The sequence below is a fragment of the Aquarana catesbeiana genome, linkage group LG11, assembly GCF_042186555.1.
Source record: "Aquarana catesbeiana isolate 2022-GZ linkage group LG11, ASM4218655v1, whole genome shotgun sequence".
Lineage (NCBI taxonomy): Eukaryota > Metazoa > Chordata > Amphibia > Anura > Ranidae > Aquarana > Aquarana catesbeiana.
The window spans coordinates 61842323-61864885 of NC_133334.1; the positions used below are offsets into that span (position 1 = coordinate 61842323).

A 22563-nucleotide genomic window follows, 5' to 3' on the forward strand; every position below is an offset into this window, starting at 1 on the left:
ATGTCACTAAAGCAGCTGAAAGCCGCGGGGGGAGAAGCCTGTAACTCCCCCACGCGCTGATCACCGCTGACAGTCAAGGTATCGGGGGAAGCATCGGGAGCATTTGCCCGAGTACAAGTACTTGGGCAAATGCTCGGTATCGGTGCCGATACCGATACTAGTATCGGTATCGGGACAACCCTAATTCACACTGTTGGTAGGATGGCTGGTAAAAAAAACAAAATGGAGTTTCCTTGGAGGAAAGTGCCAGGAGAAGGCTTAATAACTTGCAGTGAAAGCTGCATTTGTTCCTTTTCCTGGGGTTATGGAATTTAAAGCGGACCTGTTGCCAAACCATTTACGTCAATAACAGCCTTTTCATAAGCTTATATGTGCATTTGGTTTATTTTATGCATGTTATTTACCTGTAAAAGCCCCCCCCCCCTTCCTGTTTAGACAACCGAAAGCCCTGAGACCGCTGCTGAGTGTCGCCATTTTGGAAGTAATGCTCAATTCACAGGACGACTGCACTCTGAAAAGACATCCAACTTTATTGTAGTAATTAAAACACCCCAATACCAGGGGAACAGAGGAAAGTCAACTCATTTCACGCCATCTCAGAGCTTACGTTATGAAGAAGCGATGTGATACCGCAAAACACTTTAACTTTCCTCAGTCCCCATGGTGTTACAGTGCTGTATTGGAGTGTTTTATTACTACAATAAAGTTGGATGTCTTTTCGGAGTGCAGCAGTCCGGACCTATGGATTGTGCATTACACACAGGTAAACAAAGCTTGGGAGTGATGTCTGCAGACTCAGTGGTATCACTCGAGTCACACTATGTTACTCCCTCTCACTACAAACCAAGGATATGTGTATGAGACACTCAAGCTGTATGGAAATAAAGTCCTGTGCCCACCACTGTGAGTGCTGGCCAGGAATGGTAGAGAGTAATTAGGTGTCCAGGGAGCCGCACATCAAGACCTGATTTAAGGCAGTCTCGACCTGGACCCCCGCCAGGCCACGCCCCAGCATGTTTCACTCTGCCCGCTGGTGCTTACTCTTTCGGTGGGGTCCCCATGAGTAAGCTCCAGTGGGAGGAGTTAAACACATGGGGGCATGGCCAGGCAGGTGTCCATTCACGATCATACAGCAGGTCTTGACCTGATGTGCAGCTCCCAGGACACCTAATCACTCTCTACCACTCCCTCTCACTACTCTCGCAGCAGCTACATAAAAGGTGAAGGGAGGGGCAGAGGAGCTGGGTCAGCATAGAGACACTCCTCATAGAGAAGAGAGCTATGACATGAAAGGAGGGAGGAGGCTGTGCTAGGAATTTAAAGTCAAATTTGCTAGCAAGTTCAGAGGCACACTGCAAGTCAATTAAAAATGGTCTATGAAAAAAGAGAAAAACACTGCAATTAGTCATTTAAAATAGTTGACATTTTTTGTTTTTACCTGCATTTCTTAATTTGGTGACAGGTCTCTTTACCCACTTCAATACCGGGCACTTTTACCCTCTTCCTGCCCAGGCCGATTATCAGCTTTTGGCACTGTCGCACTTTGAATGACAATTGCATGGTCATGCAACGCTGTACCCAAACAACATTTTTATCATTTTTTTGAGACAGATAGAGCTTTCTTTTGGTGGTAATTAACCGAGAATTTTGAAAACAAAAAAAAGTTTGTTTTTGTTACAAAATTTTGTAAATAAGTACATTTTTCTCCTTCACTGATGTGCGCTGATGAGGCGGCACTAATCTGCAGCACTGATTGGCACAGGCAGGCATCGCTGATGGGGCTGCACTGATAATCAATGCACTGATTATTAACCTACCAGGATGTCTTTGAAGTGTGGGAGGAGTGCCTTAAAGGAGTTGTAAAGGCAAAAGCTTTTTCACCTTAATGGATTCTATGCATTAAGATAAAAAACCTTGTGTGTAGCAGGCCCCCCCAGCACCCACTAATACTTGCCCTGAGCCCCTTCTCTATCTAGCGATGTCCACGATTCCCTCGGCCGTCCGAGACTCTCCTTCTGATTGTCTGGGGCACACCCATGGCGCCATTGGCTCCCGCAGCTGTCAAAGTCAGTTAGCCAATGAAGAGAGGGGACGGGGCCAGGGCTCCGTGTCTGAATGGATACACAGAGTTCTGACTCGGGTGCCCCCATAGCAAGCTGCTGGTCTATGGGGGCACTCGTCAGGAGGGAGGGGCCAAGAGCACCAAAGAGGGACTCAAGAAGAGGAGGATCAGGACTACTCTGTGCAAAACCACTGCAACAGAGGAGGCAAGTATAACATGTTTGTTATTTATTTTTATTAAAAGCAAAAAACTTTAAATCACTTTAAGGAAACCCACACAAGCACAGAGAGCGCATGCAAACTTCATGCAGAAAGTGTCCTGGCTGGGATTCGAACAGCAGACACCAATGTAAGGCAGAAGTGCTAACCACTGCGCCATTGTGAACCCTTCCACTAATCACATAATATCCAGCTTGTAGCCAATAATTTTATAGCATATGTATAAGGAGAACAATTTGGTTTCTTTTTTTTTTTTACTTTGTAACTCCACTCAGCACACTGGGAAGCCTTTCCATTTCTATAAGCGTTTGTTACCCCAACACTTTATATTTCCGATATGTGCCTGTACCATGTACTTCTATGAGAAAGTATCCTGTTCTCTTTGTATTGCTTCCTTTGTGTGAAATTCCAGGTGTTCCTGCCAGTCCCTCTGCTTCTCTATTATAAACTGACCACACTAATCAGGAGAGCACAGTGTGGTCAGTTCTCTAGCTATGCTGGGAACTCAGCCTGTTCTCTTCCAATGATCAGACTTGTCCTGACACGCCCCCGCTGCACAGCCATTCATTGGGAAGCTCAGACTGTGGCTACTTCAACTCCCCCCCCCCCCCCCCCAGCTCTTATGCAACTGAGAACAGATGGAATGTGATCACTTCTGAAAAAGGGAAAAAAATTATTTATAATGTTTTTTATATCTATACAAAACCGTTTTGCCTTTCATTTCTATTTTAATGAATGGGTTGTTTTACAAGGGGATTGTTTACAATCACTTTAAGCTGAAGCTGGCTCTGCATACCCTGCACAATCATGGGTACAAACGTGGTCAGGTCTGTTCATATACCTACCAGTATAACAATATCCTTCATATGCTCAAATTCTTCTGGGTGGAGGAATGATGTAAACTCTTCCCGATTCGCTAGCAGGTCTCCGTTAAGATCAGCCTTTGTGAACCTCCTCTCGTCACGTGGCAGCATTTTCTTGTAGCTGAACTGGTCTGCATCCTGGAACTCCTCGGGATTTGCTGTGATGGAATAACAAATAAATTCAATACCAATGTTATACGTTTCCAGTATCTCATGAGGGCGTTACATGCAATTGACCACATCCAAAAGTTGAGAGGATTTCTGCAAAGTTTAATTTTTACATGGCAGACTGGAAAGTGAACCCCTCACCTGCTTGATGTTTAAAAGTTATTGAAAAGTTTGTTTTCTCAATATAACAAACATGTTATACTTACCTGCTTTGTGCAATGGTTTTGTTAGAGAGCAGCCCCAAAGTTCCTCTTCTGGGGTCCCTTGCTGGCGATCTTGGCTGCTCCTCTTCTGTGTGCCCCCACAGTAAGCCACTTGTTATGGAGGCACTTGTGCAGGCTTGATCCCAAGCCAGGCTGTGTGTCTATAAACAGCCCCGCCCTCTGCTCCTTCCCTACAGGATTTGACTGACAGCAGAAGGAGCCAATGGCTCCAGCTGCTGTAGAGTCTCCTCTGAAAAGAGAAAGAGGGAAGAGTGGCTGCAAATGGGCAGAGCACTGGATCGAGATCAGGCTCAGGTAAGTGTTTAAGGGTGAGGGGCTGGAGGAAGCAACTTTTGAAAGGTTCTTTACCTTTACTGTATAACCACTTTAAAGCAAATCACACAGCTTTTCCTAAACACCTCTCTTTCAGTGGGAATTCATTACCGGAATTCTGTCTACATGCAGTCAACAAGGCAAGGTTCGTGCCAAGGTCAAGACCTGATCATCCTGGGCTGGTCTGCAGTTCCCAATCGGTCATTTTCACCACCTGCTGAGGAAGGGAAACTATGCAGAGTGGGTCAGGGCCAGAGCTTCCATCCATCTGCCAACCTTCTTCAAGTAGAAATCTGATAGCCGAGATCCTCAAGATGGCCGGCAACACTGCCCACATCAGGAAGACCAGCATCACCCCATGACCCCTCCAGCTGGCTGTCCACAATGATAAGGAGCTCAACAATCTGCTCCTTGGCGTAACCATCGTCCAGGGAAGAGTCCTAGCTAACATCCAGGCCGTGCTGCTGGCCAAGAAAACCCGAGAGCCACAAGTTTGCTAAGTCCAAGTAAACTGGATCTTTTCATTTCAGGCCTTCCTAAACACCTATACCCAAAATGAAAGCGATATTAAACCAAAAACAAAAAAAGGTGATAAATTGTGGCTTATCAATCATTATATGTGGTGCCCCCCCTCCCCTCTGCTTTCACCTGGTGATCTGGCCACACCTCCTGTCTTAGAGTGTCCCCACTCTGGATGAAGGAGCACAGGGGGCACCTTTGGACAGCAGCAATGTCAGTCTGGGGGGGGGGGAGGGAGTGTTAGATGTACCAGCAGATTTAAATACACTAACAAATTAAAGCCAAACTCCAATTACACAAGCAGTTACAGCAAAGTGTTTTTTTTTTTCTTTTGGGATAAAGATTTTACATAAATAAATGCTGATCGTTGCAAGCACCCCTGTCAGTGTTAAATGGTTTTTCTCATTCCTGCAAACTGATACGTTTAAAAAAACAAAACAAAACAGATTACTGGCCAGACCACCAGGTGAAAATAGAAGAAAGTAAGCCTTAAAAAAGGAAACTATTGCAGCCATCATATCTACGAATTGGTAAGCTGCAATATAATAAAGGTTTGCCTTTGGGTTTAATACTGCTTTAAAATCACCCATGTAATTTAGCCAATGTCTGCTAACGGCTATTGATATCAGAACCATTTGCCCTTCTCTCACAGTCATTGTGTTATGATGTATTACAGCATGCAAACTATAGGAATGTGAACCCAATGATTGCCGAATATAAAATGCTCTGCAAATAGTGCAAAACTGACCACTAGAAGGCAGGGCTGGACTGGGACAAAAATGTGGCCCTGGACTTCATCCAGACCAGCCCAGGGCACAACACATCAGGGCATGGTACATCAGGGCACAGCACATCAGGGTATAGAGCCCAGCACATCAGGACACAAGGCACATCAGGGCACAGCACATCAGGGTACAGCACATCAGGGTACAGCACACCAGGCCACATCAGGGTATAGGGCACAGCACATCAGGGTACAGAGCCCAGTACATCAGGGTACAGGGCACAACATATCAAGGTACAGTGCACAGCGCATCAGGGCACAACACGTCAGGGCACACGACATTGAGGCACAACACACCGGGGCACAGGACATCGGGGCAAGGCACATCAGGGCACAGCACATCAGGGCATGGGGCACATCAAGCCATATGGTACATCAAGGCACAGGGCACATAGCACATCAGGGCACATGGAACATCAGGGCACGGGGCACATCAGGGCACATGGCACATCAGGGAACATGATGGGGCACATCAGGGCACATCAGGCTACATGGCACATTAGGGCACGTGGCACATCAGGACATGGGGCACATCGGGGCACATAGCACAGTAGAGCACGGGGCACATTATGTGGCACATGGCATATTATGGGATCTTACTAGCCAGCATGCAGAGTAGCGCAGGGAGCTTCTGTAGTAGCAAGTTTTCTCTCGTGTTATCACGCTGTTCCCCGGTGGCCCCTCCTCTCTTCTCGTCTATACCAGATGATCTTATAAGCCAATTGGTATAGACAAGATACAAGACACGAGAGAAAACTTACTACTACAGAAGCTCCCTGCGCTACTCTGCATGCTGGCTAATCTCGATCTACCCGTCAGGCACCAGCTGCTGGCAGTTGACGGGTAGATTGCCACGCATTGCAGATGCGGCTGAAAGTGAAACTGGCCCACACTGTGCCATCGGCCCACCGGGAATCTCCCGGTAGTCCCGATGGCCAGTCCATCCCTGCTAGAAGGTGTGAAACACACACCTCCAGACAATTTTAAAGTCCAACTGAAATTTACTGTAAAAACAAATAAAGGAACCCAGGGTGTAGCCAAACCCCCCCCCCCCCCCTTTTTTTTTTTTTTTTTTCTTCTGGACATTCGGTTACAGAGAAGGATCCAGCTCTGTGTGGAAGAAGCAGTCTCTCTATAGCGGTCCAACATGCTCCCTGTGAGTCAGCTAATACCTCTGAAATAAGCAAAGCTCATTGTCCTTACTGATTGGGGAACTCTACTTCTGACTTAACAGGGGGTGCACTGGATCCCCACAGAGAGACAGCTGCTTACACACAGATAGCAGCGGCCCCTCGGCATCTAAATGATGGGGGATGGGCCGATTTCTTCCAAAACAAGCTCTAGTGCCAGTAAAACAAGCAGTAATATCTAACAAGTTACTGTTAGACTACAACCTGGGTTCATTTAGGGATACTTCTCTCGGGTTTTAACACTCTTCATTCTAGAATATTTTTATGTGTCTTGTTAAAAGGGGTTGCAAAAAGATATGTTATTTTTGTGAAAGAAATAACAAACATATTTTATACTTGCCTGCTCTGTGCAAGGGTTTTGCACAGAGCAGCCCTGAGCAGATCCTGCTCTTCTGGAGTGCCCCCTCTTCTAGGCGCCCCTGGCTCCTCCTTCATCGGGTGCCCTCACAGAAAGCCGTTTTTTAATAGGGGCACTCAATGAAGGGGAGGCTCCCCAGTCCAACTGCTGCGTCCATTGACAGCAATGACACCAAAGGCTCCTACTGCTATCAATCTGTCCAATGAGAAGAGAGACAGCGGCTGGAGCCGCTGGGCTCGTGCACATTGCTGGATCGGTTCAGGCAAGAAAAAGGGGGACTCTGGGGGTAGCTGCAGCAAAGAAGGTTTTTCACCTTAATGCATAGAATGCATTAGGGTGATAAAACCTTAAGACTTTACAATCACTTTAAGCACACCATGAATTTGATAGCCCGAGACCATAGCTACAGTAAGGATTATCCAACATTCAATGTCATTTCAAGACTTACCCAAGTAGTACCCATAGGTGGCCTGCTTGTACTCTTCCCATGAAATGTGGTTATCCTGATTGACATCGTAGTCCTTCCAGACTCGTGCTACATTTTCATAGATATATCTTTTCTGGACCCGTTTAATCCATGACGTCAGCTCTTCAGTGCTTATAAACCCATCACTGTCATTGTCTATTCTGTCCACTATTTTCCTGCAAACAAATTAGAAAGGTGCCATGAGATTTACAAATGGTGAACAGTTATCTGATCATTCTAGTTTTTAAGCAGGTCTTCAAGGGATACTGTAAAATATTTATACTTGTATAAAAACTGAAGCTGTCATTTTTCATTTGAATTTTTAAAAAAGGGGAAAAAAAAAAAAATGATTAGTCAGCAGGCAATCATATCAAGTGTCCATATATCTTTATTCTTGACTATGACGTGACAACAGGTAGACAAGCAGTAGCCAAATATGAAATCCCCTTCAACAGGGCTTGAGCTTTAATGCCAGACTTCTTATATGAACTGTAGCACCCTCTACTAGGAGATAGGAGTAATCTGGCATTTGAGTCATGGTGCCATAGTAAATGCTTATCTTCTGATTGAGATCTCCTTCTAGGAGAGGGTGCAATAGTCAATATAGAAAGGATGGGGTAATAGCCCAAGCCCCGATGAAGGGAGATACTTTGTTCTCCAAGACACGTTGATTACTGCTCGTCTATCCATTGTTACTTCATAATAAAGCAATCTGGACACTTCAGGTGATCATCTGGCCCCCGATCTTTTTTCTCATTTGGATGCCTCAAGTCATGTGGTACCAACCTGGCGGAACTGACCCCCTCACCTTTGTGTTTTTTGAGCGGCCAAAGAGAAGCTAATAAAACAGACTATCAACTATCAAGAAAAAAAATAAATAAATCCTTTCCTTCAACAGCGGCTTCTGTAAAATTATGCTTTCAGGTTTAGCTTAAAGGGTAACATGGTATTTCTTATGCCTCGTACACACGGGCGGACTCTTCGACCGGACTGGTCCCACAGACTTTTGAATGAACGGACTTGATTACACACGATCACACCAAAGTCCGACGGATTCGTACGTGATGACGTACGACCGGACTAAAATAAGGAAGTTGATAGCCGGTAGCCAATAGCTGCCCTAGCGTGGGTTTTTGTCCATCGGACTAGCATACAGATGAGCGGATTTTTCGACCGGACTCGAGTCCGTCTGACAAATTTGAAACATGTTCCAAATCTAAAGTCTGTGCGATTTTTGACCGAAAAAGTCCGCTGCAGGTCCGATGGAGCCCACACCATGGTCGGATTGTCCGCCGGATTCGATATTGAATATAATAAATTTAATAAAAAATATATAAATAAATATAATAAAAAACTAAATATTTTCAATGGTATATATTTTTTTTTTTTTTTTATAAAAAGAAGAAAAGAAAAAAGAAAAGGAAGAAGGGGAGGGGTTAAGCTTTAAAGAATTATTTTAGTATTTAGGTTAAGTGTTGAAGGTATAACTTACTGCTACATCATTGAATGGTACCCCAATGCATTTGCTTTGCAGAGCACAGTAATGCCCCGTACACACGGTCGGATTTTCTGACGGAAAATATGTGATAGGACCTTGTTGTCGGAAATTCCGACCGTGTGTGGGCTCCATCACACATTTTCCATCGGAATTTCCGACACACAAAGTTTGAGAGCAGGCTATAAAATTTTCCGACAACAAAATCCGTTGTCGGAAATTCCGATTGTGTGTAGACAAATCCGACACACAAAGTGCCACGCATGCTCAGAATAAATTAAGAGACGAAAGCTATTGGCTACTTCCCAGTTTATAGTCCCGACGTACGTGTTTTTCGTCACCGCGTTTAGAACGATCGGATTTTCCTTCAACTTTGCGTGATCGTGTGCATGCAAGACAAGTTTGAGCCAACATTCGTCAGAAAAAATCCATGGATTTTGTTGTCGGAATGTCCAATCCATGTCCGATCGTGTGTACAGGGCATAACAGATGGCAGCGCGCCACCAGGCGCTACTGTGCATTAATAAAAATGCTGCAGGTACATTTTTGAGTGGAATTGGGTGTGTTGGGTAGTACAACGTATGTTAAACACACCAGAATGGACCTCCATGATATGAAGTAGTCCCTCAGGTAAGCTGCTAGATTTACTATAGTTAAGTAGCATCCTAATGTACCGTTCTTTTCTACAGTTGGACGAATTGGATGCAGGGACACACGGGATGCCTTTGCTGACATTTTACTCTTGCTTGGCATCACATGCGTCCCTTAAAGCCAGGCACACACACTACAGTTTTTTCTCGTGCAATCCAGAGGGTTGAACGAAAAAAACCTGATAGCTCTGGTCAGAGCCGCTGTACTAACCATGCGAGGTTAGTTCTGCGATTTCCCCCGCTGAGCTGTTGTATTCTGAAAGGGGGGCGGTCCCCCCCGCCAGAACAATCCGATCAGCACTCTCTGCCATTGGCCGAGAGCGCTCATCGGGAGTCGGTCGGATGTTGATTTTCCAACATGCGCGTCCAACAGAAACTGGCTGAACGTCCTCCGTCGGACAGACAGACATGCACAAGCCAGATGTTGGATTTTTTTTTTTTAAGCGCCCATTGTCCCGACATTCGGCCCGTGTGTTTGGGGCTTAAGGAGGGGTGCTTAATGTATATGTTCTCCTACTAAGGAGGCATTGAAATTTAGAGTTAGGAGCACAGTATACAAAGATCCCTTGACGTGGGCACTGCGGCTTACGCATGTTTGCATGTGTGCAAACAAAACCCACTGTTTTTTTAATGTAAACTGTTAGACAGGGTCAATGTGGTTGTTTTGCAGGCTGGCGTGTGTTCTGGGCAATCTTTGGTTTGTTTGTGACATGCACATCCGAACAAATGTGAAAGTATTAGATTTCTTCAACCAATTTAGAAAAAAATATGAAGAAAGAAAGTAGATTAAGAAAGTCATCCTAAAACAGAAATATAAAGGTCTTGATACGCATTGAATGTATGGAAAATGTTATTTTATTTGTTTTTTTTTTTTTAAGAGACAATAAATGCTTGGTAGAGACATTTTTAAGAAAGCAAAAAGCAACATGCAGTGTAAAATTGCCCTCAGCGAATATCAAATAATAGATACATTTTCACAGTCCTGATGATACATTTATATTGAATTCTGAGATGAGCGCTGAATGATCAACTGCAGCACGCGATTGTAACGTGGAGGTCACTGAATGACTGGCGGTAATATACTGCAGATACCATCTTATGTCTTCTTCTCAGTCCCCCTATTTGAATTAAGCTCATTAAATCACTGACAACCCTGACCATTTCACAAGTGTATGTGCCACGTTATCAGCATTGTAAGACACTCCCCTGTCATCTGATCATCTGACCCCTCACCGAGGAAGGCAGGGGGGACAGCTTCACACAGTCGATGGACAGACTAAGCTTTTTGCACAAACTGGTTAGGAAACCTAACAAAAAATACAAATCCTGAGATGGAATTACTAAATAAGCTAAAGAACAACTCGACAATTATCAATTATCAATTCCTCTTTCAGAAGTCGGACTGCAGAAAGCGGAAATTTGATTACTAATGGTTTACTTTGTGCATTGTATTCCTTACTGTGAGCTGTGCAGTCAGGATTCCCAGGACTAGCTGAGGCTCCCACCTATCACTGCAGGCTGTCACTGCCAGGTTCCCAGGAAACATGACAGGACATTACCATGTATAAAGCAGCACAATTTTCATTGGAAGCGCATGTTAAGAAACATAAGTAAAAAAAATAAAAAAATAAAAAAAATAAAAATAAAAAAGCACTACACGGAGACATCAAAAAAAAAAAAAAAGGCTGCGGAGCCACAGTTTGATGTTCCACCTAGAATGAGAACATGCAGCCGCTCATGGCTATAAATGTGCTGCACCTGCAGTGCTTTGCCTTAAAAAGTATACCCCCACTCCCTTTCAGTGGGCAGTACCACCATTCAAGTGAAACGGGATGTGCCACAACCATGTGCAAACAAGTGGCTTCCACTTCCATGCTTTTTAGAGTTTTAACAAGCAGTGAGCAGGCGATATATCACCTCCCAGCCTCCAGTCAACCTCCCTCTGAAAAGTGATTCATCACTGACTTTTTAGAGGGGCAGCAATGGCTGCCACAAGTGTGAATGAGCCATTAAAAGCCCTGCAAGTATAGAAAACATATCTACTGATCTGCCAGAAATATACTCAGGTCCCGAGTCTTGTTGTAGCCCCCATAGTTAAGAATGAGAAGTTACAGTTTTAGAAAGCTCATTACTGGAGTACCCAAGGAGGTATAATAAGCCAGCAGGTGAAGCTGTCTTTTGTTTTCTCAAACAAACATTTCATACTTACCTGTTCTGGTTTTGCACAGAGTAGCCCTAATCCTCCTTTTGGGGCCCCCCACCTGTGCCCCTGGCTCCTCCCCCTGGCTAAATGCCCACATAGAAAGCCACTTTCAATTGGGCACTCATGCTGGGCTCACCCCTGAGCCTCCGTCTGTGTCTATTGGTACAGGCAGGGCAGCTCAACCCCCGCCCACCACTACAGAATGTGACTGACAGGAGCCAATGGCAGCTGCTTTTATGCACAGCGCTGGATCGAAATCAGGCTCAGGTAAGTATGAGGGGGGGGGGATTCTGTGACACAGAAGGTTTCTTACCTTAAAAAGAGAAAGTAAACCTTCCTGTATTCTTTGTACCTATAGGTAAGCCTAGAATAAGGCTTACCTATAGGTACTGTAACTATCTCCTAAACGTGCGGAGAGGAAGAGAAATTTACTGTATACTGTGCCGATGAGGTCATCGGCGCATACGCTCTGAAGGAACAGCTGACCGTGCTGTTTCTTCAGAAGCCTGTGCCGTGACTGGCAGCTCCCGCACGGAAGTGATGTCACGTGGCTCCGACCAGTCACACAGCCGGAGTCCGCGGCCCCAGAAGAAAGACAAGCAAAGATGGATGCAGCCTCCAGCGGGGAAGGCGAGCGCTTTGTTTGCAGGTAAGTTTAAAATAACGTGCTAGTACATTATGCCTTTACTTTACAGGTAAGAAAAAAAAAAAAAAACAGCGTTTACTTCCTCTTTAATGCATTAAGATAAAAAAAAACAAACAAACACAAAACACCTCTAGGTTTTAGAACCACTTTAAGGTTAAGCAATGTTACCTCCAGCACCCCAGAGACAGAACGTGAGGGAAAATCTCTTCAGTGAGGTCACCGAGATAAATAAATGGGTATGTAAAGCATTCCACGTCTACCACACACCAATTTCTGTGATTTCCAGGTTGAGAATTATGTATTTGTGCAGTTGTATTGCTGCACAATCAATAACTGAAGACAGGAAAGTTCCGTTCATCAAAATAAAATAAGACCTTGCAAAGTTATCAACTTCGCACAGAATAATGCAAATGAGGTCTCACCCTAGTCTGTCTTTGCTTTCCTCCTGAGTTAGCTGATCAAATGTTTTGGCCTCATCTTTGCCCAGGAAGGCCTCATGGTCCTGCTGGAAGCTCTGGTTCTCCTCATGAACCTGAGTGTTGAGCTCGGGGTCCAGGCGTATCCTCTCCTTACGAAAGGTAGGTTTGGAGATCACCTCTCCTGCACACAGTAGCAGCACGTATAGAAACTTATGAGGCTCCATCACTGTTCTAATAGCAGCACAGGAACTGCAAGACAAGATCAATCCAAGGTTATTGTATTCTCACATCTACTTCTATTTATACACACAATGCTAAAGCCTGGGGAAATTAAAAGTATCTATGGGTCGGATTCATTAAGCTTTGTGCTGAACTGACCTCTCAAACTGTATCATATGTGATATCACTTGAGGGGTCACTTTAGCACACCTTCAGTGTTATCTCTACTTGAAGAGTCAGGATCTAGGTCAGCCTCTCTCAAACAGTTCCTCCAGAGGTTACTGGGGTTCCTTGAGTTATGGTTAATTGACCTCGCGTGTGGTGCATGTATAGTTCTGAGGTCAATGCCACTTGAAGAGCTAGCTGCAGGAACTCTGATCTTTTTATCTATCTATAAGAGTGGTATACTCTACACCACTGTAAACCCTTCCCACTAACCAGTACTGTAAGTAAATGTATGTAAATGGTGATTGAATCACATGTCTGCAAAACCTGTAAAAGGCTTTAAGGCTGCTTTCAGACTGGGGCAGGCATTGACGGTAAAACCTGACTGTTTTAGCGGCGCTTTACCGCCATTTTACCAGCGCTATTCGCCCACTAGCGTGTCGATTTTAACCCCCGTTAGCAACCAAATAAAGGGTTAAATGCGCCCGTGTAGCACTTTGCAGGTGCTTTGGAAGCGGTGCTCATTCATTTCAATGGGCAGGAGAGGTATATACAGCGCTCCTCCACCGCCCCAAAGATGTTGCTTGCAGGACGCAAGGCAAGCTTGAGCGGAATTCTGTTACCATCCAAGTTTTTTTTGGAAAATCCGCTCGTGTGTACGGGGCAAAAGGGTGTCACATATGGACAATTTTTGGTACTGTAATTTGTCGTCATTTCAGAGGCTTGCTCAATTTTAAATCTCGACATGTTTGGTATCTATTTACTCAATGCAACATCATCTTATATTTTACCAAATCGTTGGGTCTTATATTGTGTTTGAGTGCACTAAAATGCATTTAAAAGAGAAGTATGGGAATTTTTGTTTATTGTAGAATTATACACACGACTGGACTTTATGGCATACTTGGTCCGGCGAACCGGAGTCCGTTGGACAATTCGATCGTGTGTGGGCTCCAGCTGACTTTTTTTTCTCAAAAGTTTAACGGACCTAGAAATGAAACATGTTTCAAATCTGTCCGACGGACTCGAGTCCGGTCGAAAAGTCCGCTCGTCTGTAAGCTAGTCCGACAGACAAAAACCGACGCTAGGGCAGCTATTGGCTACTGGCTATGAACTTCCTTGTTTTAGTCCGGTCGTACGAATCCATCGGACTTTGGTTGATTGTGTGTAGGCAAGTCCGTTCATTCGGAAAGTCCGTCAAAAAGTACGCCGGACAAAGTCTGCCGTAAAGTCCGCTCGTGTGTACGCGGCATTATACTTACCTAGGTGGATGGAGCATCAGTCCCCTGCCAGCTCTAAAACTGAGAAACAAGCAATTAAACACCGCCAATAGCTCGGTTCTCACAGCTCCATGAGCAGAGAGCAGTAACTGTCAGTCACCGCTCCCTGCTCTGTCCCTCCCCTCGATCACTGGAGAGCTGGGCTGTAGAGGGGGTGCGAGCGGCCGGCTCAGCCTCTCAGCGCCTTGCTGAGAGGCTGTGCCGGGTCCCCATCGAGGCATGTGGGTGGATCCTGACCATATGATTGGGAACTTTCCCCAGCTTGGATTGGCTCTGACATCAGCGGAGAGCGGGCTTCAGTTCGTTCTGCACTCCTGTGATCTAAAGAAGTACAGCCAAATGCGCTTTGGTTGTACTTCTCCTTTAAGTGTATTTTTTCCTGAAAATTTGTGTTTCATAAACGGCTGCACAAATATCATGCAACAAAAATATTGCAGCAAGACCCACCATTTTATTCTCCAGAAATAATGCAATTTTAACGTGTATGTGAAAAATTTCAAAAATCACCCCAGTAGGCAAGAGGTTAAAGTAGAATTCCAGCCTAACTCTAACTAGTCTTAAAAATGTTCCCCCCCTCACTACCTATGCTGCCTAACCTGTTTACAAAAAAAAAAAAAAGCTGGAATTCTACTTGAATACTAAGAGCTGTGCTCAGAACACTTGAATGAGCTGTGCAGTGCCAGAATTGAGAATGGAAACATCTATCAATAATGTGGTTATGACATAATTCCAGCACTACGGAAGAGCTGCACATTGTTACCCCGGATAGGTCAGTGTACACATTTCCTCCATCTCACCGAACACACTCACTTACACAACACTTTCATCATTGCCTTTTATCATTTACTGGTGTGCAATCATTATCCCATCACACATTTACTCCCGTATTTCCCAACCTACAAGTGTGTAGCACCCTGATACCCTGCAGTATCTAACCGCCTCCTGTACTGATACAATCCCCCACCTGCCCCATTCACATGCACTGCCAGCATTCTGTATGGCCTGATTCACACCAATGCAGTTAGCTTTTGATCCATTTTGGCAGTGCGTTTTGCTTTTTTGCACACAAGTTTGACACGCTTTGCTTTTTTTTTTTTTTTTTTTTTTTTTTTTGGGCCAAGTTGTTGTTGAGCAGAATTTAAAAAACAAAAACAAAAAAAACCCCACACAACACAAAAACACATCAAAATGCACTACATGCTTTTCTGCAGCATCTCCATTGAAGTCTGTTGAACCAAAATCGCACAGTTTTGTATTTCAAAAAAGTCCCTGACCCATTCCAAGAAATGCAGCGGCTGAAAAAAAAGCATAGATGTGAACATGCCCTGTAGGAAACCATGTTAAATGTACTGTAATGCATTTCTGCAAAAAGCTCCAAAAAACACAAAAAGGTGTGAACCAGGCCTTAAAGGGGGAAGTAAACTTCCCTCTAATGTTTGTACCTATAGGTGAGCCTATAATAAGGCTTACCTATAGGTACTGCAAAAATCTCCTACGCTTGTACAGGAGATATCTACTGTATACTGCATCGATTAGGTCATCGGCGCATGCGCTCTGAAGGAATGGCAGCCCGTGCCGTTTCTTCAAAAGCCTGTGCCATGATGTCACACAACCGGAGTCCACGGACCCAGAAGGAAGATGAATGCAGCCTCCAATGGGGACGCCGCTGGCTTCATTTGCAGGCAAGTTGCACATAATGTGCTTGTATGCAATGAACACTAGCACATTATGCTTTTACTTTGCAGGTAAAGAAAAAAAGGAAAAAAAAAAAGGGGGGGGGGGGTTACTTCCTCTTTAAGCTGGCCATAGACAGATCAAAATGGTTGGTTCAGCAGGGACCGGCCAAATTTCAATCTATGTGTGGCCGCTCCCATTCAAAAGAACTCAATCAAATGGGCTTGTTTGAAAAATGTTCACGAGCAACAGCTGCAGCCTCTGAACAGCATATTCTGAATACAATGGCACAGCAGGGAGGATTCCTCCATTCACCTCTATTGTGTGTATGGGGGAATCAGTTAATTTTTTTTTCGATGCATCCACTACCTGATCGGAAAAATCAGTAGCTAAGCTGTTAGCACTTCTGCCTGGCAGCACAATGGTCATCGGTTTGATACCCAACTACGACACTACGTGCCTGGAGTTTGCATGTTCTCCCTGTACCCGTGTGGGTTTCCTCCCACACTCCAAAGCCATGCTGGTAGGTTAATTGGCTCTAGTATGTATGAATGGGAGTTAGTGACCTTAAAACATTGTAAGCTCCTTGAGGGCAGGAACTGATGAGAATGTACAATATATGTGTAAAGCTCTGCATAAATTGATGGCATTATATACAGTGCACCCGGAAAGTATTCACAGCTTCACTTTTTCCACATTTTACAGCCTTATTTCAAAATGGATTAAATTATTTTCCTCAAAATTCTACAAACAATACCCCATTAAGACAACATGAAGGATGTTTGTTTGAAATCTTTTCAAAGTTATTAAAAATAAAAAATAATCCCATGTACATAAGTATTCACATCCTTTGCCATGACACTCAAAATTGAGCTCAGGTGCATCCTGTTTCCACTGATCATCCTTCAGATGTTTCTAAAACTTGATTAGAGTCCACCTGTGGTAAATTCAGTTGATTGGACATGCACAAACCAAGCCATGAAGTCCAAGGAATTGTCTGTAGACCTCCGAGACAGGATTTATTAAGGCACAGAGGGAAAGGTACAGAAAAATTTCTGCAGCATTGAAGGTACCAATGAGCACAGTGGCTTCCATCATCTCTAAATGGCAGAAGTTTAGAACCACCAGGACTCTTCCTAGAGTGGGCCGCCAGGCCAAACAGAGATTGGGGGAGAAGGGCCTTGGTCAGGGAGTAGACCAAGAACCTGATGGTCACTCTAACAGAGCTCCAGCAATTCTCTGTGGTAAGAGGAGAACAAACATCTCTGCTGCACTCCACCAATCAGGCCTGTATGGTAGAGTCGCCAGATGGAAGCCACTCCTCAGTAAAAGGCACATGACAGCCTGCCTTGTGTTTTCCAAAAGGCACCTAAAGGACTCTGACAAGGAGAAACAAAATTTTCTGGTCTGATGAAACAAGGATTTAACTCTTTGGCCTGAATGGCAAGCGTCATTACTGGAGGAAACCAGGCACCGCTTATCACCTGGCCAATATCATCTCTACAGTGAAGCATGGTGGTGGCAGCATCATGCTGTGGGGATGTTTTGCAGCGACAGGAACTGGGAGACTAGTCAGGATCGTGGGAAAGATGAATGAAGCAATATACAGAGAAATCCTTGATGAAAACCTGCTCCAGAGTGCTCTGGACCTCAGATTGGGGCGAAGGTTCATCTTCCAACAGGACAACGACCCTAAGCACACAGCCAAGATAACAAAGGAGTGGCTACGGGGCAACTCTGTGAATGTCCTTGAGTCACCCAGCCAGAGCCCAGGCTTGAACCCAATTGAACATCTCTAAAGAGAGATCTGAAAATGGCCATACACCAACGCTCCCCATCCAACCTGATGGAGCTTGAGAGGTCCTGCAGAGAAGAATGGGAGAAACTGCCCAAAAATAGGTGTGCTAAGCTTGTAGAATCATACTCAAAAAGACTTTAGGCTGTAATTGGTGCCAAAGGGAATTCAAGAAAGTATTGAGCAAAGGCTGTGAATAATAATGTACATGGGATTTTTTGCAAAGATTTCAACCAAACTTTTTTCACATTGCCATATTATGGGGTATTGGTTGTAGAATTTTGAGGAAAATAATGAATTTAATCAATTTTGGAATAAGGCTCCAAACGGGCCCCAAATGCCAGTACCACGTGGTAGGATGTTCAGCCCTGTCCAACCACAGCCTGCCATAAACATCGACAGGCGGCCCACATGGGGACTGGACGCTGCGCCTGTCCCTACTGGGTGTGAGGATAGCACTGTAGCTGGATGACCCCGTGTGCAAGGGGCCCAAGTCTGTTTTATATCCATTTCCATCAGTAAATTCCTTATGTTACAAACCCCAGATCTCCCATTAGTTGGTCACTTTATGGTTGTAAAATGTTATGTGTTGATAATATTATAGAATAAAATTTTAGTTTATTCTTCTGATCATTGCCCCCTACACTAATCCAGAAAAAAAACACCTCCCCGAAATTCCCTCTCTATAGAATGCAGCTCTAGAATTGCATAAATGTAGCTGGAAAAAATGTCCACATCATTCGTGCCAGTAATGATAAGTTAACCATGGAAAAGTGTGCCCTCCCACTCAACCCTGAGCAAGTGTGCTCTACAACTAAGCCCCCAGGCATGCATGCCCTGCCCAAGAGTCTCAGACATGTGTGCTCTGCTACCCAGCTTTGGGCAAACTCGGCCCTGCCACTCAGCCCTCGGGGAAAGTGCTCAATCGTTCAACCCTCACTTAAACCATGCCCAGTCATTCAACCCTAGGGCAACGGTGACCCAGCCCTCAGCCCCCGTTCACCAGCGGTGACCCAGCCCTCAGCCCCGGTTCACCAGCGGTGACCCAGCCCTCTGCCACCGTTCACCAGCGGTGACCCAGCCCTCTGCCACCGTTCACCAGCGGTGACCCAGCCCTCTGCCACCGTTCACCAGCGGTGACCCAGCCCTCTGCCACCGTTCACCAGCGGTGACCCAGCCCTCTGCCACCGTTCACCAGCGGTGACCCAGCCCTCTGCCACCGTTCACCAGCGGTGACCCAGCCCTCTGCCACCGTTCACCAGCGGTGACCCAGCCCTCTGCCACCGTTCACCAGCGGTGACCCAGCCCTCTGCCACCGTTCACCAGCGGTGACCCAGCCCTCTGCCACCGTTCACCAGCGGTGACCCAGCCCTCTGCCACCGTTCACCAGCTGTGACCCAGCCCTCTGCCCCAGTTCACCAGCTGTGACCCAGCCCTCTGCCCCAGTTCACCAGCTGTGACCCAGCCCTCTGCCCCCGTTCACCAGCTGTGACCCAGCCCTCTGCCCCCGTTCACCAGCTGTGACCCAGCCCTCTGCCCCCGTTCACCAGCGGTGACCCAGCCCTCTGCCACCGTTCACCAGCTGTGACCCAGCCCTCTGCCCCCGTTCACCAGCTGTGACCCAGCCCTCTGCCCCCGTTCACCAGCTGTGACCCAGCCCTCTGCCCCCGTTCACCAGCGGTGACCCAGCCCTCTGCCCCCGTTCACCAGCGGTGACCCAGCCCTCTGCCCCCGTTCACCAGCGGTGACCCAGCCCTCTGCCCCCGTTCACCAGCGGTGACCCAGCCCTCTGCCCCCGTTCACCAGCGGTGACCCAGCCCTCTGCCCCCGTTCACCAGCGGTGACCCAGCCCTCTGCCCCCGTTCACCAGCGGTGACCCAGCCCTCTGCCCCCGTTCACCAGCGGTGACCCAGCCCTCTGCCCCCGTTCACCAGCGGTGACCCAGCCCTCTGCCCCCGTTCACCAGCGGTGACCCAGCCCTCTGCCCCCGTTCACCAGCGGTGACCCAGCCCTCTGCCCCCGTTCACCAGCGGTGACCCAGCCCTCAGCCCCGGTTCACCAGCGGTGACCCAGCCCTCAGCCCCGGTTCACCAGCTGTGACCCAGCCCTCAGCCCCGGTTCACCAGCTGTGACCCAGCCCTCAGCCCCGGTTCACCAGCTGTGACCCAGCCCTCAGCCCCGGTTCACCAGCTGTGACCCAGCCCTCAGCCCCGGTTCACCAGCTGTGACCCAGCCCTCAGCCCCGGTTCACCAGCGGTGACCCAGCCCTCAGCCCCGGTTCACCAGCGGTGACCCAGCCCTCAGCCCCGGTTCACCAGCGGTGACCCAGCCCTCAGCCCCGGTTCACCAGCGGTGACCCAGCCCTCAGCCCCGGTTCACCAGCGGTGACCCAGCCCTCAGCCCCGGTTCACCAGCGGTGACCCAGCCCTCAGCCCCGGTTCACCAGCGGTGACCCAGCCCTCAGCCCCGGTTCACCAGCGGTGACCCAGCCCTCAGCCCCGGTTCACCAGCGGTGACCCAGCCCTCAGCCCCGGTTCACCAGCGGTGACCCAGCCCTCAGCCCCGGTTCACCAGCGGTGACCCAGCCCTCAGCCCCGGTTCACCAGCGGTGACCCAGCCCTCTGCCCTGGTCCTGTGGTGACCCAGCCCTCTGCCCCTGTTCACCTGCGGTGACCCAGCCCTCGCCCAGCGGTGACCCAGCCCTCAGCCCCGGTTCACCAGCGGTGACCCAGCCCTCTGCCCTGGTCCTGTGGTGACCCAGCCCTCTGCCCCTGTTCACCTGCGGTGACCCAGCCCTCTGCCCCCGGTCCTGCGGTGACCAAGCCCTCGCCCAGCGGTGACCCAACCCTCTGCCCCGGTTTACCTGTGGTGACCCAGCCCTCAGCCCCGGTTTACCTGTGGTGACCCAGCCCTCAGCCCCGGTCCTGCGGTGACCCAGCCCTCGCCCAGCGGTGACCCAGCCCTCAGCCCCGGTTTACCTGCGGTGACCCAGCCCTCTGCCCCGGTCCTGCGGTGACCCAGCCCTCTGCCCCGGTCCTGCGGTGACCCAGCCCTCGCCCAGCGGTGACCCAGCCCTCAGCCCCGGTTTACCTGTGGTGACCCAGCCCTCAGCCCCGGTTTACCTGTGGTGACCCAGCCCTCAGCCCCGGTTTACCTGTGGTGACCCAGCCCTCAGCCCCGGTTTACCTGTGGTGACCCAGCCCTCTGCCCCGGTCCTGCGGTGACCCAGCCCTCGCCCAGCGGTGACCCAGCCCTCAGCCCCGGTTTACCTGTGGTGACCCAGCCCTCAGCCCCGGTTTACCTGTGGTGACCCAGCCCTCAGCCCCGGTTTACCTGTGGTGACCCAGCCCTCTGCCCCGGTCCTGCGGTGACCCAGCCCTCGCCCAGCGGTGACCCAGCCCTCAGCCCCGGTTTACCTGTGGTGACCCAGCCCTCATACACCTACCACTGATTCCTGGGGACAGGTACACCTACCACCGAGGACACATGCCTACCACTGACCCCTGGACAGATATATATATACATATATACATACACCTACCACTGACCCCTGGATACATACATACATACATATATACACCTACCACTGACCCCTGGGGACACATACCTCTCGCCCTGTCCTGGGGACACATCCCCCCCTCCTCGTGTACACTCACCCCGGTCCTCTGCATTCAGTCACACACCGTCCTCCAGCAGTCCCCCGCACACCCTTCGCCCTGTCCTCAGCCTCCTCCACTCACCCGGCGGGTCACTCTCACCCTGCACTCAGCATGTCACCGTGGACTTACTTGCTCCATACAGGGATAGGAGCCGCTGTCAGCCAACCCCGTGCGAGGAGACGTTGTGGTCTGTCAGCTGTCACGCCGCTTCCTATTGGCCGGGCGAGATTCAATGACTGGGAGGAGCCAGGGCGCCACGTTGCATCGTAGCCTGGGGTGTTGTGTACTGAGTACGGTAATGGAGGGGTTACTGGAGGGCAGACTGACACCGAGCACCGCCGAGATATCAGAGAGGAGAGGAGAGAGTATAGAGGGGCCCCCAACAATACAATGCACCTTGTATGACCCCCCTTACCTGGACACATACATGGGGGGGGGGGGGGGCACAGTATTTTATTACATTGTAAACACACTTTTATTTTATTATGCAAATTGAGGGACAGACATTCAGCAATACAGAGCTACTTACCCTATGTGACCCCTAATATGTATGACCCCTAATGTGTGATCCCCTAATATGTGACCCCTGATGTATGACCCCTAATGTGTGATCCCCTAATATGTGTGACCCCTAATGTGTGATCCCCTAATATGTGTGATCCCCTAATATGTGTGACCCCCTAATGTGTGATACCTAATATATGACCCCCCTAATGTGTGATCCCCTAATGTGTGACCCCCAAATGTATGACCCCCAAATGTATGACCCCCTAATGTGTGACCCCTAATGTGTGATCCCTGTTGTGCCCCCCTAATGTGTGATCCCCTAATGTGTTGTGCCCCCCTATATGTGACCCCTAATGTGGGGACCTTAACCCAACCCTGGCTGCATAGTCCTGGCATTTTGCATTATTTTCCTCCAATCCTTTCATTTCTTTCTTCCCTCTCCCCTCCTTTATATCCTTCCTTCATATACACTCCATGGGGGAGACAATGGGACTGATTTATACACCATTCACATGGAAATTAGAATGAAATAAATCTGTCATATTCACTAATATCTTGTCTTTATCTGCTCATTTCCTGGGAAAGTTATGAGATCAAATGCTACATTTCAAGATTTTAAACCCAAAACCAATGTATTATATTACAGCTTAATAATCATTAGATATGGTGGCTGCATTAGTTTCATAT

The 22563-nt window shown here is 47.7% G+C and overlaps 1 protein-coding gene and 1 pseudogene across 4 annotated transcripts in view; one reads left to right on the forward strand and one right to left on the reverse strand.

Moving 5' to 3' along the window:
- The window catches only part of RCN1 (reticulocalbin 1), a 43325-nt gene extending 21676 nt beyond the window's left edge, over positions 1-21649 (reverse strand). Inside the window, exons 1-4 of one of the 4 annotated variants that reach the window (XM_073604493.1) lie at positions 21499-21649; positions 12581-12826; positions 7147-7340; positions 3126-3301 (exon numbers count right to left, since the gene is read on the reverse strand). In XM_073604493.1, coding sequence (XP_073460594.1) covers positions 3126-3301; positions 7147-7340; positions 12581-12801 — 591 coding nt within the window. In that variant the 5' untranslated portion in view covers positions 12802-12826; positions 21499-21649. Of the gene's footprint in view, positions 1-3125; positions 3302-7146; positions 7341-12580; positions 12827-21366 lie in introns of all 4 variants that reach the window. The other 3 variants (XM_073604494.1, XM_073604492.1, XM_073604495.1) reach the window with 3 other exon arrangements.
- On the forward strand, positions 3425-4357 carry LOC141112890 (histone H2A type 1-like; annotated as a pseudogene).
- Positions 21650-22563: the final 914 nt, after the last annotated feature.